This window comes from Procambarus clarkii, chromosome 40 (assembly GCF_040958095.1).
Source record: "Procambarus clarkii isolate CNS0578487 chromosome 40, FALCON_Pclarkii_2.0, whole genome shotgun sequence".
NCBI classification, from domain to species: domain Eukaryota; kingdom Metazoa; phylum Arthropoda; class Malacostraca; order Decapoda; family Cambaridae; genus Procambarus; species Procambarus clarkii.
Window position 1 is genome coordinate 34,390,999 of NC_091189.1, and position 17,362 is coordinate 34,408,360.

At 40.1% G+C, this 17,362-nt stretch overlaps 1 protein-coding gene across 2 annotated transcripts in view; it reads left to right on the plus strand.

Moving 5' to 3' along the window:
* Positions 1-17,362, plus strand: part of LOC123758112 (uncharacterized) — a 135,738-nt gene that overhangs the window by 38,170 nt on the left and 80,206 nt on the right. For both annotated transcript variants that reach the window (XM_045742296.2, XM_045742297.2), the window contains exon 2: positions 9,979-10,127. In XM_045742296.2, coding sequence (XP_045598252.1) covers positions 9,990-10,127 — 138 coding nt within the window. In that variant the 5' untranslated portion in view covers positions 9,979-9,989. The remainder of the gene's footprint in view (positions 1-9,978; positions 10,128-17,362) is intronic.

Genomic DNA, 17,362 nt, shown 5'->3' on the forward strand with positions numbered 1-17,362 from the left:
GACATCCTTAAGAAGAGCAGGGGCGAAGAAGCAAGCATTGAGGTGCTCAAACTCGCCACCCAGGTAAACCTGAACCACTGTAGACGTCTCCCGCCAATCAAGCGTGTGGGACTTACAGAACGTATTCCACGTCCTAGCAAAAAGAAGGGATAGTCTGCCAACCAGGAAGACTCGGCATCTCACATCACACAAAATAAGGAAAAGTTGCACTGAACTCAAACAAGGAAGGGTCCACGATCGAGGCGAAATCTGGGTCACACAGGTGGTACGCAGCAATGGCCTCCCGAACCTCCATAGGCGGGATGAGGGAAGCCAAAAACCTCCGGAAAGAAGGAACCGAAGAACTCAAGGGAACCCAGAACCGAACCCGGGGAGGAGCTGAACATATCCAACTTGTAAAGGGAAAGGGGATAAGAAAACCCTTTTCCCTGTAACAACAAAACCCACGCCGAGGGTACCAACACACAAGCGGAGTCAAACAGGGCCCAAGCCCCCCCCCCCAAGTCCTCCCCAGCCCCGGGATTCTCCACGTCAGGACCCGGGGCAGAACCATCCTACAAACCCTCTGCCACTGAAGAAAAGGCAGATTCCACCGGAAAGGCTGGGAAGAAGGTGCCCGCTGGTCAGATCTAGAACCCCCAGCAGGAGGAGCAGGCTCGAATGCCTCCATCGCCGAATCGGATGGGGCAGCCCCTGAAACTGCCCGAGTCTCACCACCAGCTAAATCCTGCTCCAACTCTGAAACCCTCAGATGTTTGGGGGACGGCAGCAGGGGGGGGTGGGCGGCAGCAGGACAAACAACAGCAGGAAAAAGACGAGGGAGCGCGGACGAAACTAAAGTCGAAGCGACTAGCCAAGTCTGGGTCCCAATAACTAAAATGGGGCAGCCGTGGGGCATCCAGAAAGGCAACCAACTGAGCGCTCTATAGCAGCCTAAACCTCGCATGCAACGCCAACGCTCCCTGCACCCTATCAACAGTATTATCAAACTGGGTGAATTGGAGAACCCGCAAGAAACAATACTTGCAAGACTCCGGGTCAAAGGTGTCATCGACCCAACAGGCAGCATGATGGATGCAAAAATGTTGAGTGTCACCCTGAGAGAAGGGGACAGAGCAACCTTCGAACTTGCACAAAGCGAGATGGGACCCAGAGGACGCATCCATTGGACCAATGAGCCCCAGTGGGTTTTCCAGGGCCCTTAGGCTGACTGCTAAGGGAAGCCCAGGAAAGGTACTGCTAACTGATTGGCCCAAAAACTACTAAGAGAACAAGTAAAGCTGAACCCCCTGCATGTATAATCATGGCGGCTTAGCGAAAGACCTCGGAAATAACAGAGGTGGAACTATAACCAAGGCAGACCCCCACCAGTCAAAAAACAGAAAAAAAACTCAAAAGTACAACGTCTCCAGGAGGAACAGAACCAGCCGCTATGATAATAGACAAGCTGCTCAGTACTGTGCACACTACTTCCTACCCAGGGCCAAGCAGCGGCTAAGAAAACTCCATCTGACCCCATGGGCGGGCTATCACTGAGCAGCAAAAGATCCCCATGGGGGTAGTTCCCGAACAACTTCTGGAAGGTAACCCCAAGCCGCAAGTGCAGTATTTACAAAGCACCTAGGGAAGATGGCATGCAGCCATTGCACTCCTAAAATTACTCCTGGCTCGCACACCACCATACAGAACAACACGGCAAGGTACAGCACTGCTCAGTGACCGGAGCCAGAGTCAAACGACCGCCACTTAACACATCAGCTTCAGAATCGAGGGTGGATAGCTTGCGTGGGATCTGGGGCTTTCCCTTCCGGGGATGGGGGAGCTGCGCAGACAGGCAGCGTGGCGGTGGATGTGACGTCATGCTTGTTTTCAGATTGGGGACTTCTGCTTAGCAGTTTGGTTTTCGGTAGCAATGTTTCACCTACCTAGCTCTGGGTGCCCAACCTGGTAGATTACAGACATAGAATGCTTCCAACCACATAGGCTCCTCGTGCCTCTGACGGGGCCAGGTTCCGGCTTGTGGTCGCAGGTAGGCTAGAACTCCATTTGAATTAACTGATGCCATGGTCTAATACATACATATCAAACCCAGTATAGCTCCAGGGAGCTGGAGGGGCTCTCCAGAGAAACACCTATGTATATAAAAAAATTGAAATGCTGAAACACCCCATCTCTAATAAATATCCTATGAAATGCATAAACACCAATATATAACAAATCTTTTGAAATGTTTAAATACCAATGTTATCAATTATCCCTTGAAATGCATAGACACCTATTTTTAACAAATATCTTTTATAAATGTAACAAATGTATATAAAACATAGATTGGCCAACATAAATGTTCAACAGGGAACATATATATACAACTGATAAGATGTGTAACTTTAATGAATTAATTGATGAAAAAGCAATCATAAAAGTGATGAATGTGAAGACATAGCCTGTTAAATGTATTAGGAATGTATGTAAAGACTAGATGTCATAAATAGACTATCCTATAAATTATTTGAAAAGTAAGAGAAATTTAAAATAAGCAAAGGTTAGGTGGGGAAGGGGGGGTGTTAGGATAGAGTTAGGTTTGGATGGGTTAGGTTAAGGTTGGTTGGGTTATGTAAGGGAAGGATGCTTAAAACATAACTTACGTAGAATAACAGTGGACACTGAAAGCAGTGATTTAAACTAATGGAAACAAACGGTAATAAGAACGGGTTACAATAAGTCAAGTTTGAAGAAATAGTAGAATGTGCGTTTTGTGTAATGTTCTGAAATTAGCATTTGTGTAAGAGTTTCTTAAAGTGACTAAGGATTTGTGAGAGTTGTCCTAATTTGCCAAAGAGAGCATATAATCTGTATTAGTACATAAATGTATCGTCATGCTTGGCTAAGTTTATGTAATTTGTGCAAGCCTGAGAGAATTTGTGTATATAAGAGAACTTGTTTAAGTTAGAGAGAGTAAGTTAATGAACAGAAAATGTGTGCATGTGCAAGTCTGTGTTTAAGGGGGCATTAGGGTTTAGGGTTCCAATTTGCCCCAAAAATGCAATAAATGAAAACTCGTTCGATTTCAATCAAACTTTTTTGACAAGTTCTATATGAAAAGTGTTTCATCTGGTCCAAGTTTCAGCATCGTAGCATAATATAGGAAGGGAGAAAAAAAATATTGAAGTAGTTGTGAAAATTATGCCAAAATGGTCAAAATCGATTATCAATCAAAAGTGTCAACTGAAATCATAGCTATGACTCTTTGCTATCGCAATAGCATATATTAAACAAATATTATAATTAGTTTAATTGGAAAAAAAAATTAAGATAAAAAAAAATGTATTTTTATTTTTCAATTTTTTTTTTTCGGGCGATTTGCATCAAACTTACACACCTGACTGTACGTAAGCCTATCTGTAAGGATGCCAATTTTGGAGAAAATTGGTTGATGTCAACCTCAGCCACAGATTTTAGAACCTTAGACTTTATTCATTTCTGTTTTTTTTTTCAATTGACACAAACGTTTACAAAACTGATTCATTTTTTATTCAATTTACATGAAACTTACACAGTATATGTGGAGGGCATGTCTCTACAATTGCATGTTTTCATTTTTCTCTAAGTTCATTTATTGATTTTATAATAGCAATAAACATGCCATATTTGCATACTTTTTTGTGGGAACTTTGAACATATGTATTAGGAAAACTAAAGATGTTTTGGAAATTCTAAAACACACAATCCTTTATTATATGCTAATGTGTCAGAAAAGTGTCATAGAATAATTATATCTGAAACGTGTGTTCTGAAGTGTAGACTTGAAAATGTGTAAAAAACGTTGAAAAAAACAAAAACAAAAATCTCCCTTTCTATTTACGCTGCAGTACTGAAACTTGGGACAATTTCAGCACTTTTCATATACAACTAGTCAAATAATATAGGTTGACATTGAACAACTTTTTTAAGTTAGTTAGGGAACTGAGAATGTGTGAAAGTATTGTAAAAGTGTGTAAGTTTGTGCAAGTTTGCAAGTGTAAATGTAACTGTATGCATTTGTATACGTTTGCAAGAATTTGAATATACAATAAAGATTGTCAAGGTTTAGACAGTGTGTTTGTGAAAGAAAAATTATGAAATGAGTATTTGTGTAAGTTGTGTTAAAGTTTGTGACTGTAATAGTGTGTGTGTGTAAGTTTCTACATGTTTTGTATATAATGAGGAGTTTGTAATTATAATTGTTTATGCTAGTTTGTGAATGTAACTGTATGTGTAGTTGAGATTATGGCATATATTTTGCACAATTATTCAGACAATTCATGTACAAGTGAATATGTCATGAATATTCTATGTAAGTATGTACATGTTTGTTAATGTAATATGAAAGTTCTGGTTTGTAGCTGTAAGTGTGAAAGTGTTTCTGGGTAAATAAATAATAAATGAAAAGTTTATGTTTCAGAGAGACTAAGATGTGTTTTAAAAAAGTTATGTTATGTAAGTTAGTAAAAAAGTTATGTAAGTTACATGTTCCTTTGTATTAAGTTGACAGAAGGTTTTGTCAGATATATAATATAAAGTTATCGTATAAACTAAAAGTTATTGTTTATACTAAAAGTTATTGTATAAACAAGTTGCATTACAAGATATGTCTTTGGTAAAATAAAGTTAACCAAGTTCCTTTGGTTAAAGGAACAATATATAACAGAGAAAAACTACTGCTTAATGGAAATTATGTAAATAAGAAACGTTACAAAAGTTTAAAAATTTTTTACATGAATAGTTTGAAATAATACTTAAAAGTTGATTGTGTTTAAATAAAGGTGCGTCTTAGTAAGTTAAATATAAATTGTCGTTTAAATATGTTACAGAAAGATACCTTAGAATAAATTAATTAAATGATGAACAATTTTTGCTACAGTGAGAGTTTATTTAATGTACAAAGTAGTCCTAGAGAGTGTCCTTGTTACATGAATATGCATAAATAGTACAAATGTTAATTAAAATTATCTTGTAACGTATTATTGCTGTGTAAAGATGTCTTAGATAGATTTTTTAATGCGCGAAGATGTCTTATAGAAGATCCCTGATGGCTTTGAGTGTATCCTTGATATCTCGAAGAGTATTCTTGGTGTTTTTGAGATTATCATTGATGTCTCTGAGTGTATATTTGATGTCTTTGAGATTAATGTTGATGTCTCTGAGTGTATCCTTTGAAGCATAAAGATGTCTTAAAGATTAACATTAGTTTAGAAATATTAGGAAGAGAGTTGCCTCTTGACTATTTTCTTACTCCACGAAGAATAATGTTTTTAAGAAAAGTTCTGAAAGAATCCTTTGACTATTTTTTGAACGAATGAAAATTTATTTTTGTTAAGATATAATGCACAGATGTTACACTTGACTATTTTCAGTAGAGTCAAGTGAGAGATTTTAGTTAAGAAAGGTTAAGTAAAGACTGTTTTAGTAAATTTGTTACTGAATGAACCGTATTTTTGTTTAAGAACAGTGTTGGTAAGAAATATTAACTTGATAAAGAGAAATATATTGACGTAGTTTTTACAAATAAATCTCTGTAAATGGATAAATAAATACTTTGTAATAAATAATTTGTAAATAACTAAGCAAATTTATAATTATCTAAATTGTAACTACATAATTTGCGAACTAAATAATTTGCAAACTAAATTATTTGCAAACTAAATAATTTGTAACAAAAAAAAAAGTTGAATTGTAATAAATTTGTAAATACCTAAATAATTTGTAAATAATTTATTTGCATAATGGGGAACCATTATGCTGTTGAAAATGTGATAAAAAAACTAGTTACTGTATGAAGATGTAACTATACATTTGGTTAAAGAAATACAGAGAACATGTAAGAATATGAAAACAGCATGAACTGGACTTGTAAATAAAAGAGAAAATTTATTGAAATTGTGAAGAACCAGAATTGAACTTGCAGAGAAAAAATAGTGTAAAGAACATGTAAGAATATGAAAAAACACAGAAAATATGTGAAGAACTTGAATTGAACTAGCTGAGAACATGTAAGAACATTCTGAGAACATGAATAATATGAAAAGAACACAGAGAACATGCAAAAAACATGAATTGAACTGTCAGGGAACATGACTGGAAGCTGCAAAGAACGTGCTGTGACAATTTGCAGAACATGGAGAGAACATTCAATTATAAAATGGACATTTGGAGAATATTTAAGAACATGTAGAGAACACACAAATATGGAATGAATATGCCAAGAGTATAGAGATGTTGCGTATTTACACCCGAGTATTGACCAAAATCCGGTAAGGTGCTTGGTAATAGCTGTTTTACAAGAAACATGGAATAATGCCTCATGTTACATGAGACATTGTTACAAAGTCTCATGGAACAATGTTTCTTGTAAAAAATAATAGTTTCAGATAATAACTGAATATTATAGAGTTATAAATGTAGAACTGGTAAAATAAGAGATATGAACACAAATTAATATTTTCACAGGGTAAAGTTGAGAAGGGATCTGGGGAGGGGGGAGGTTCGGGTGGAGTTGGGGAAGAGCATGGGGAGCTGGGGTGTGAGAGAGGAGACACACGAGGGGAAAGGCGAGGGTGTGATGATTATGCAAGCAAGTGTTGCATGGGGCATTAGTGGAGGGGGGGAATGGAGGAAGGGAGAGAGATAAGGCATGTTATGACAGGTTATCAATACCTGGAGAGTGTTTATTTACATACATATGTACAAACACACGTGTCTTAAAGGAGGGGCTATGAGTCATATTTACCTAAAATGATAAAGGCACTGGGCTTCTGGAAAGAGTATGCACTTTGATCAGGGATAAAAAAAAATTCAAATTCAAATTGTTTCAAATTCAAATTTTCAAATTTCAAAAAGGATGAAAGGGACTTTGATAAATGCGAGGGTTGAGAGTTAACTCACTTGTTCAGAAATAGCTAAGTTGGTGAACATTGAACTAAGGCGGAGGACATGAGCTAGAGTTCGGTAACTATCTCATTTGTTCTCAGTGAGTCTGAAATATCTATATTTTAATTCTTAAGGAAATTTAACTGCTAATAGCGAAAATACAGGAGTGAACTAAGGTGAGGGATAGGAGCTAAAACTTAGTAACACTTTTCTTTTCTTGCTGAGTCTGAAATACACCTGTTTTTAAATTTTGAAGGGACTGAACTGTTATTAGCAAAATTATAATGAGCGAACTAAGTCGGAGGACAGGAGCCAGAGCTCGGTAACTGCCTTAATCTTATTTACTACATCAGCAATAGGACTGTTTTAAGTTTTAAGGGAATCGGTTAGATAATAGCTGAATTACAGGATTAATCTAAGGCAGAGGGCAAGAGATGGAGCTCAGTAACTAAATTTACTTAGTTTATTACGGGTAAAATACAGCAGTTTTAAATCACGAGGAAATTTATCTGTTAATAGCGAAGTTATAGGAGTGAACAAAGACGGGGGACAAGAGTCAGAACTCGGTAACAAATTTTATCTCATTTACTGCATTCGGTTACAAAACCACTACATTCAGCGGTTTTAAATCTCAGGGAAATGTTGTTAATAACGAAGTTGTAAGAGGCAACTAAGGCAGGGGGGACTGAACAAGAGCTGGAACTCGATAATTCCACTTTTTTCTTACTACGTCTGAAATATGACTGTTTTAAATTTAAGAGAAATTGGAATGTTAATAGAGAAACTATACTTATAAACGAATAGAGGTGGGTCCGAGAACTAGCATCCGTCACTGGGAATTACTTAACAAACTAATTAATAAATTCTCTGAAATTGGACTTACTCTGACATTAACTTTACTCTTAAACTGATGGTACTGTATAGAGTGTATATGTTTTTACATAAGAATTCTTTAACGTTACAGAAACTATTATTTGTTCATATGAGAAATATTTAAATCCACAGCAGAAAATTGGGACTCTGAACATTTGTTACCCAAAAGAGATGACGGGTCAGCAGCCCCATTTTCCAAGATAGGTCCTCTACCCTTTTTAAGTTGACAGCTTAACTGTAAATGGGGCTCAAAGCCACCATTTACTGTCAAGCCGTCATCCCTACTACTCACATAATGCCAGCAAGTGCCCCACACCCCACTTGCTATTTTTTTACATTTTCCGAGAGTGCTAGAACTGATACGAGGAGTAAAGACTAGTGTCAGTGGCCAAATGTCAGCATACACAGCCACTCTGACTACCTGCCATTCAGGTCTTCGAATGTAGGTGTTGGCCCCTCATGTGTGCACCCTCGCTATCCCGCTCACTCACTACCACTTTCCTGCGTTACTTTCTCACTGCCTACTTTCTCATACACCCTGTTGGAAATTTCCAACTCTAATACAATACTATTGTATTATAATAAATCAGTATTATTATATACTAACTACAGTAGTCACTAAAACTTACTAACAGTAATGTTCACATAAACTAACCATTATATCTACATATGGATGCTGGAATTCTTACGAAATCAAGCACCAGTATTGCATCAGATTATATTTAGTTAAACACATTTATTGCCAGTGTGTTAGAGAATTGAATGTGGTTCTCTAAAATCATCAGTATTCCTTGTGATAATTATTTACGGATAACATAACTCCCAAATAATTCTAAATCGAGAGTTTTTAGTTACAATTGTTATCAAGTAATAGTTTTTCTGTCACGCGTGAATGCCATGGAGAAAACTAAAATCTTCTCCATTTCTCGTTTACCACCATAAGACGAGAAAGCAATAATATTTAAATCCCTAGAATCACAACCCAGTCTTTATTAAAGTATTTCAACCACAATTGCGCGAAATAGTATTATTCGTGATAAATAATTTCTGTGGTGAATGCAGGACGCGGGTTGGGGGAGAAGGAGACGCCATTGTGTGTGTGTGGCGGTAGCTCGTGTTGCGGAGTGAGCAGCGAGCACTCGTACTTGGACAGGAAAGTCGTGGCGTCAGAGTCTGAGACACGTGACGTTGGGATTATCAGCAAGAATTACACTGATACTCAGCTTAGAACGAATAATTATTCTTCCATGTGAACCACAGCGCTCGGTCAAATAATAACGCGTCGATAATCAAGCCAAACTCTCAACCACGTGTACCACATTGTGGAAGTTTGAGGCTGAGACGCGATACCGGCAGACTTCAGCATACACTGCACTCACGATAAGTATATAGTTCTTTCTTGATGCATCATTAGAGATTGTATATTTCGTGGGCAGTCTGTCGTTACATAGCAAGACGACAAAAAATCCAACGTTAGTACCGCATTAATCTTTATTTTCTATTTCATAAATATTGAGACTTAAGTAGCCTAGTTTAATGCTACGTAATATCCTTTAAATTACAGCTCGTATGTGAGGAGTCAACGAGCCGTTAACTACATTCGTGTTATTCACCTCTAAGGGCTTCTGTGTGGAGATCTTGAGATCACGAGGACGAAGCACGAACGATGTCATAGAAATCGTCTTAAAGCTAAGACTTTTTGTACACATTTAATTGCTCCAATTTATTATACATATCCATAATATTATCATATTGAATACTTGCCATGTGAACTGGAGATGGATGTGTTTGCTTAGATGATTGCTTTTTAATTCTATCATTAATCTTTTCTATTTGAAGTTACCTATTGATTCTATAATAATTTGGTCACAATGTTCTTTATTCAACAATGAACTGGTGCACGAACCACACTAGTTCCTAGACGTATATGAAGTTCTAGCAATACCCCCCAATGTAGGTGTTTGAGGTTCTGACTTTAGTTAATTAACCATACAGTTCATTATTTATTTAAGTGATTATTCTTTCTAATATTTGTCCATAGACACTGGTTCTTCCTTGTGTTTCTAATGATCACTTTATATTAGTTTCCCTCTTTTCTCAAAAGTGGGTGGTCCTTCGTTATTAAATTAAATAATTAAATAATTAAATAAATTGAGTCAGGCCCCAGATAACACACACACCCCTCACTCTCTCTCAAAGATCTGGTCGACATGATGAGGATGGTTCCTGTGGCCTCAGCGCTCCTGACAGCGATAGTGGTCGTTACTGTGGTTTTCTTCAACCGTCCAGTTGTGCGAGACGACCACAGGAATAGAAAAGACAACTATTCTGCTCTCCAGAAACAAATGGTGAGATTAACTAATTGCACTATGTAATTTTTTTTATCCACTATTAGTGGATAAAAAAGTGGACCATGGTTATCCATGGTTAGTGGACTGCTTATGCCTCCGACTTTGGGGAGCCGGTCGGCCGAGCAGACAGCACGCTGGACTTGTGATCCTGTGGTCCCGGGTTCGATCCCGGGCGCTGGCGAGAAACAATGGGTAGAGTTTCTTTCACCCTATGCCCCTGTTACCTAGCAGTAAAATAGGTACCTGGGTGTTAGTCAGCTGTCACGGGCTGCTTCCTGGGGGTGGAGGCCTGATCGAGGACCGGGCTGCGGGGAAACTAAAGCCCCGAAATCATCTCAAGATAACCTCCGATGCATTTAAAATGACAATTATTCCCCTCAAACTTTGGTCTGACTTTTACTTTAGAGTTTAGGGAAGATGTCATTGACGGGCACTTGAAGGCTGCCGGTTCCTTACTAGAGCTGTGACAAGTACCTTCAAGACGTCTTTCTTAAGCTGTCTGAGGCGGAGGTCAAGGCAAAGTTCGAGGGGATGGGAACTATCAGGGGAAAACCCCAAGTCATTACGTCTATATTGTACATTAAAGGGATCAGAATAAAGGTTTGGGGTGGGACGGAGGGAAGGAATGGTGCCAAACACAATTTTTATGTAGAATTATTGCTCGTGTCATGTTAGGTGGTGGTTATATAATAATGATGGTAGTTAATGAGTGTCATGTTATGGAATCAATCAAGTCTTTGACTGTCCTGTTTGGAAATCAATCATATTTGCACGTGATTCCCATGTTTGTAACTTTAAAACTGCTAAGGAACTGATAGGTCGGCATGCCATTCATATGTTGGTGATTGTCGTCTTATTGAATGATGCCCAGTAGTTTAAAAACATAAGAACATTGCAGTATGCTTGAGAACACTGCAACAGGCTTGAGCACATTGCAATAGGCATGAGAATATTGCAATAGGTCTAAGGACTTATGAGGGACCATATGAATCTAACTTTTAAAACTTTCCTGAATTAAAATGATTTCTTGTTAGTTTTGTCTTCAGTCGATATATCCTCCTAGAAGAATGGGAAGCGACTCATTTGTTTATACAGTATAAGAGAGAGAATGTGTGTGTGTGTATACTCAGCTGGTTGTACTCACCTAGTTGCGCTTGCGGGGGTTGAGCTCTGGCTCTTTGGTCCCGCCTCTCAACTGTCAATCAAGTGATGCACAGGTTTCTGAGCCTATTGGGCTCTATCATATCTACACTTGAAACTGTGTCTGGAGTCAGCCTCCACCACATCACTGCCTAATGCATTCCATCTGTTAACTACCCTGACATTACCACAGACCCAATAGAATCTTTGGTAGTGGACCCAATACCCAACCTACTGCCCGAAGGCTGGGTATTGGGTTCACTACCATCTGTTAGATGGGTATCAAAATCAAATCAAATCAACAAAAAATGGCGGAAATCAGCAGTTTTACAAGTTGGTCAACAAATCAGTATTGTTTGAAAATAGAAAGACATGACAAGTCATTTGGGGGGGGGGGGGTAAGGTAAGTTACATGGAGTTTATTAGGTAGTACCGTTTTTCCTCTTAAACTGATTGAGAGGTACCGCCTTTTCCCATGATTGGGAAGGTCACTCCACATTCTGGGTACCTTGATTTCTAGAGCATTTCTAGTTTTGTTAGGTCGCACTCTTGGAATATCAAATAAGTATTTGTTTCTGGTGTGGTGCCCATGGGTTTTGTTACAACTTTCTAGGAAACATTTAAGGACAGGATTGTATTACAGTTCAGAGTTTTAAATATATAGAGTACATTTGAGAGGATGTGTAGTGACTTAATATCTAACACATTCAAAGACTTAAGTAAAGGTACCGAGTGCTGTCTGGGGTCAGAGCTTGATATTGTTCTAATAGCTTTGTGTTGAGTAATCAGAGGACGTAGATAATTTTGGGTTGTAGAACCCCAAGCACAAATACCATAATTGAGATAAGGATAGATGAGAGAGTAATAGAGCGTCACCAGGCCAGGGCGAGGTACATCATATCTGATCTTTGAAAGAATGTCAACAGTTTCAGAAACTTTTTTTGCTATATTTTGAATGTGGCCCCTAGAAATAAAGCTTGTTATCGATGAGAACACCAAGGAATTTACCATGTACTTTGTTACTAATTTGGATATTGTTTACTCTTAGATTAATTTGATCTGAGGATTTATTACCAAATAAAATATAATAGATTTTGTTAATGTTAAGGATGAGCTTGTTAGCAGTTAGCCAAAGATGGACTTTATTTAGTTCAGAATTCACTGTATCATTCAAAGAGGGTTAGGACTGGAGAAAATGAGGGTGTGTCATCAGCAAATAAAATTGCGTTGACGTGTTGAGAGGCATTTGGAAGGTCATTAATGTAGATGAGAAAAAGGAGAGGGCCAAGTATGCTGCCCTGTAGAACACCCAATGTTGATGGATAGGATGGGAATAATGGAATTATTCATAGAAACATACTGGAGTCTGTCACTAAGATAAGACTGAAGATTTTGGAGGGGGTGACCTCTGACTCCATAATAATGTAATTTAAGAAGAAGGTTTTGGTGGTTGACAGTGTCAAAAGCCTTACGTAGGTAAATAAATAACCCAACAGGGAACTCATTTTTATCAAGAGCTGCATGTATCAAGTTAATCATACTAATCAGTGCATCGTTAGTGCTTTTTTGGGTCTGAAGTCATATTGGCAAGAGCTAAATATATTGTGTTTGGCTAGATAAGAGTAAAGTTACATGTATATTAGCTTTTCAGATATTTTTGACAAGGTTGGCAGAATTGACATAGGTCTGAAATTGTTGAGACCAGTGAGATCACCACATTTATGGACTGGGGTTACTCTCGCTTTTTTTTTAGAATATCCAGAAAGATATGAAGTTAAAGTGATTTGTTGTAAAGCAATGCAATGGCAGAAGCAAGAAATCTGGATTTTATTTTTTTTTAGTAAATTAGAGCTGGTATCTCAGCAAGGGCACTTGACTTTGTTTTAAGAAAAAGGATTATCTCATTAACATCAGAAGAATTAGCGGGAGTTAAGGTACAGAAACTATGGATAGTTTCCTGTAAGGTAGTACATTAACACTAGTTAGAGAGGATGGAATATCATTACCAAGCGATGTGCCAATGGATGAGAACAAACCATTGAATTCAATATCAGAGTCAGAGGCTTAAAGCACATCATCGACATTAAATAGTAGTATTGGTTTTTTATTCAAAATCTATTTTTATCCTAATATTTGGGAAATAGTGCTCTAATATGTAGTATGGGGTAATGGGGTCCACTACCTCCTATTGGATGGGTATGGGGCCCACTACTGCCCACAGAATGAGTATCTGGTCCACTACCGCCCACAGGATGGGTATGGAGTTCATTACTATCAAACAGTATTAGTATGGGGTCCATTACAGCCCACAGGATGGGTATATGGTCCATTACAACCCACGGAAAGAGTATGGGGTCCACCTCCACCTCACAGGATGGGTATGTGGTCCATTACCATCTACAGGATGAGTATGGGGATCCAATACCACGAGTAGGATGAGTATGGGGTCCACTACTACTTACAGGATTGGTAGGGGGTCCACTACCATCTAGAGGATGGGTATATGGTCCACTACCATACACAGGATGGTTATGGGGTTCACTACTACCCACTGGATTGGTAAGGGCTCACTAACACCCACTGGATGGGTATGGGGTTCACTACCACACTAGATGGGAATGACGTCCACTACCACTCACAGGATGGATATGGGGTCCAGTATCTCCTATGGGATGGGTATGGCGTCCACTACCACCCACTGGATGGGAATGGGGTCCACTATCTCCCATTGGATGGGTGTATGGTCTATTACCGCCTTGAGGATTGTTATGGGATTCCCTACCGCCCACAGGATGAGTATGGGGGACCACTACAGCTCACGGGTTGGGGTATAGGGTCAACTACAGCTCACAGGTTGGGGTATGGGGTCAACTACAGCTCAAAGGTTGGGGTATGGGGTCAACTACAGCTCATGGGTTGGGGTATGGGGTCAACTACAGCTCATGGGTTGGGGTATGGGGTCAACTACAGCTCATGGGTTGGGGTATGGGGTCAACTACAGCTCATGGGTTGGGGTATGGGGTCAACTACAGCTCATGGGTTGGGGTATGGGGGTCAACTATATCTAAAGGATGGATATAAGTTCCACTACTTCCCACGAGATGGAATCCACATGAAATGCATGGCGTCCACTACCACCCACAGGATGGGTATGGGGTCCACTACCATCCACAGGATGGTTATAGAGTTCACTACCACCCCCTGGATGGTAATACCTTGTTTATACCTTGTTGATGGGGTTCTGGGAGTTCTTCTACTCCCCAAGCCCGGCCCTAGGCCAGGCTTGACTTGTGAGAGTTTGGTCCACCAGGCTGTTGCTTGGAGCGGCCCACAGGCCCACATACCCACCACACCTCGGTTGGTCCGGCACTCCTTGGAGGAAACTATCAAGTTTCCTCTTGAAGATGTCCACGGTTTTTCCGGCAATATTTCTTATGCTCGCTATGAGGCTCACTAACACCCACTAGATTGGTATGGGGGCTCCCTACCACCCACTGGATGGGTATTGGGCTCACTACCACCCATTGGATGGGTATGGGGCTCACTACCACCCACAGGATGCGTAAATATGGTTCACAACCGCCCACAGATTGGGTATGGATTCCACTTCCGCCCTCAGGATTGGTATGTGGATCTCATACCAATCCTCTGGGAGGTAGTGGACCCCAAACCCATCCAGTAGGTGGTAGTGGACCCTTTTCCAATCCAGTGGGTGGTAGTGAACCCTCATAACCATCCAGTGGATGGTAGAGGACCCCATATACTCATCCTCTAAATGGAAGTGGCCCCCATACCCATCCTGTAAGCAGTAGTGGACCCCATACCCATCCTATTCGTGGTATTGGGTCCCCATACTCATACTGTAGATGGTATTAGACTACATACCCAACCTGTAGCGGGAAGTGGACCCCATACTCATCCTGTGGGCTGTAGAGGGCCCATACCCATCCAACAGGTGGTAGTGGACCCCCATACCCATCCAACAGGTGGTAATGGACCCAATACCCACCCTGCGGACAGTAGTGAACCCCATACATACCCTGTGGGCAGTAGTAGTGGACAGTAGTAATCCAATCATGTGGTACACATACCAATCATGTGGGCATTAGTGAACCCCATACCCATCCAACAGGTGGTAGTGGACCCCCATACACATCCAATGAAATGATAGGGAGAAGCGAAATTGAGGCTACGACCGTGCGCAACACCTGCGCAGGCGAGCCAATTAGACACCTACACAGGTGTTGTACACGGCCGTAATCTCAGGGGGGGGGGGCTGCGGAGGGGGGGGCTGCGGAGGGGGGGGGGCCGCTCCAGGGGTGTGCGTGTATGGTCCCGCGGGGAGGTTGTGTGGCTCGGGGCGCCAGGGTGTTGTCTCGTGGGGGGGGGGATGGTTGTGAGTTGTTGGGGAAGTAATTATAGGAACAGGTGAGCAGGAGGAGTAGTTGTAAGATGAATGTGTATGTGTATGAATTGTAGAGTTAAGTATGATATGGGGATATATAGTTAATAAAAGTATGTAGGAAAGAGAAGGGTATGATGAGGGAGGAGAGGGGGACCCTCCCATGGGAAGACATGCCTAGGAGGCCGAGTTTTATTAAGGTGTACGGTTAGGGAAGGGTGTGTGAAGTAGGTGAGAGGGGAGGAAGAGAAGAGGGCTACCCATGGAGGCCTTTGGCTGGCACAGTCAGTGGGCCTCACACTCACATTCTCTCTCTCGTGTTTAAACAATAATGTCTGTAGTATGTAGCAAAGTTAAGATGTTGACAGAAAGAGTATAGAGTGTATTCTATATTCAGAGTGAAGTGTGTATATTTCCAAATGTGTAACTTTCTCACCATTGACGCCACCGCCGCCTCCTCCTCCTAGGCCTTCAACACACTGTAAGAAGGGGCATTAGTTTCGTGTCATACACGAGTGTTCACAGCGGGACGTCTCGGCGGCTACTGAGTTGGGAGCGAGGTAACCATAATATTTTGTAAACAAAAGTCCCCCCCCCCATCACCCCGCCCCTCCCCTCCAGCTAGAATCATAAGGAGTTCCACATGCCACATGGGTAAAAGAGCAGGTAATAGGGCGTCGTAGGAGGTTTATGTTCTAGCGGCCTACCCTCTTTGATGGTTGGGGTGCAGTGAGGTAGATGGGTGGGAGGGGGAGTATTTTGTCAACAATACCCCAGTACCCCCTCACCCTTGCACGCTCCCTCCAGCACCTTCCACTTATCGGTGGTTGTGTTTTGAAACATTGAGTAGAATAAGGAAGGTGCACACACATTCTGTTTATTTGCGTTAATTTAAAAAAATAGGTTGGTGGGTATAGGCTGTTCCACATTAATGTTGTTAGGTTTTTCGCAGTAAAGAAGAAGGTGTGTGTGTGTGTGTGTGTATCTGTTCCTCTCTCCACCTCAGCTTTCATAGTTGATGTTGACTGTCAGCCCACCATATCAGTCACAAGAGGTGTCTGCTGCTGAGCTATGCGAGTTCACCACCTGGTGGGTTTGAGCAGTGATTCGAACATCTGGAGTATATAGCCTTTAGCCTAGTTGAGGAGGAAGTTCTCGCGTGTTTACATCAGAGAAGCAGGCGCTCCAGCCCCCCCCCCTCCCCTACAGTTAGCACGCTCCGTTCACTTGACACCCCCCACTGGGTTAGCACTTTACATGCATGTCTCAGTATTCAGAACAATAAGTAGTTAAAGGTGTAAACCCATTTTATATATAATTTTATGCTTTTATTAAACATTAAGACATTCACAACGACAATACTAATAATATTTAAAAAAAATGTGCACACATCGTTCTTTCTCCAAATAACATTTTTTTAAGAGTAATGAGTGTTGTAAGGCAGTCTTCAATCTTATTATTGAATAAATATATATATATATATATATATATATATATATATATATATATATATATATATATATATATATATATATATATATACATATATATATATATATATATATATATATATATATATATATATATATATATATATATATATATATATATATATAACTTTAGAACACTTTCCCACCAGGAGATTCGAACCCAAGCCAGCACAGAAGCCTTCCAGCAACTGGCATAACAG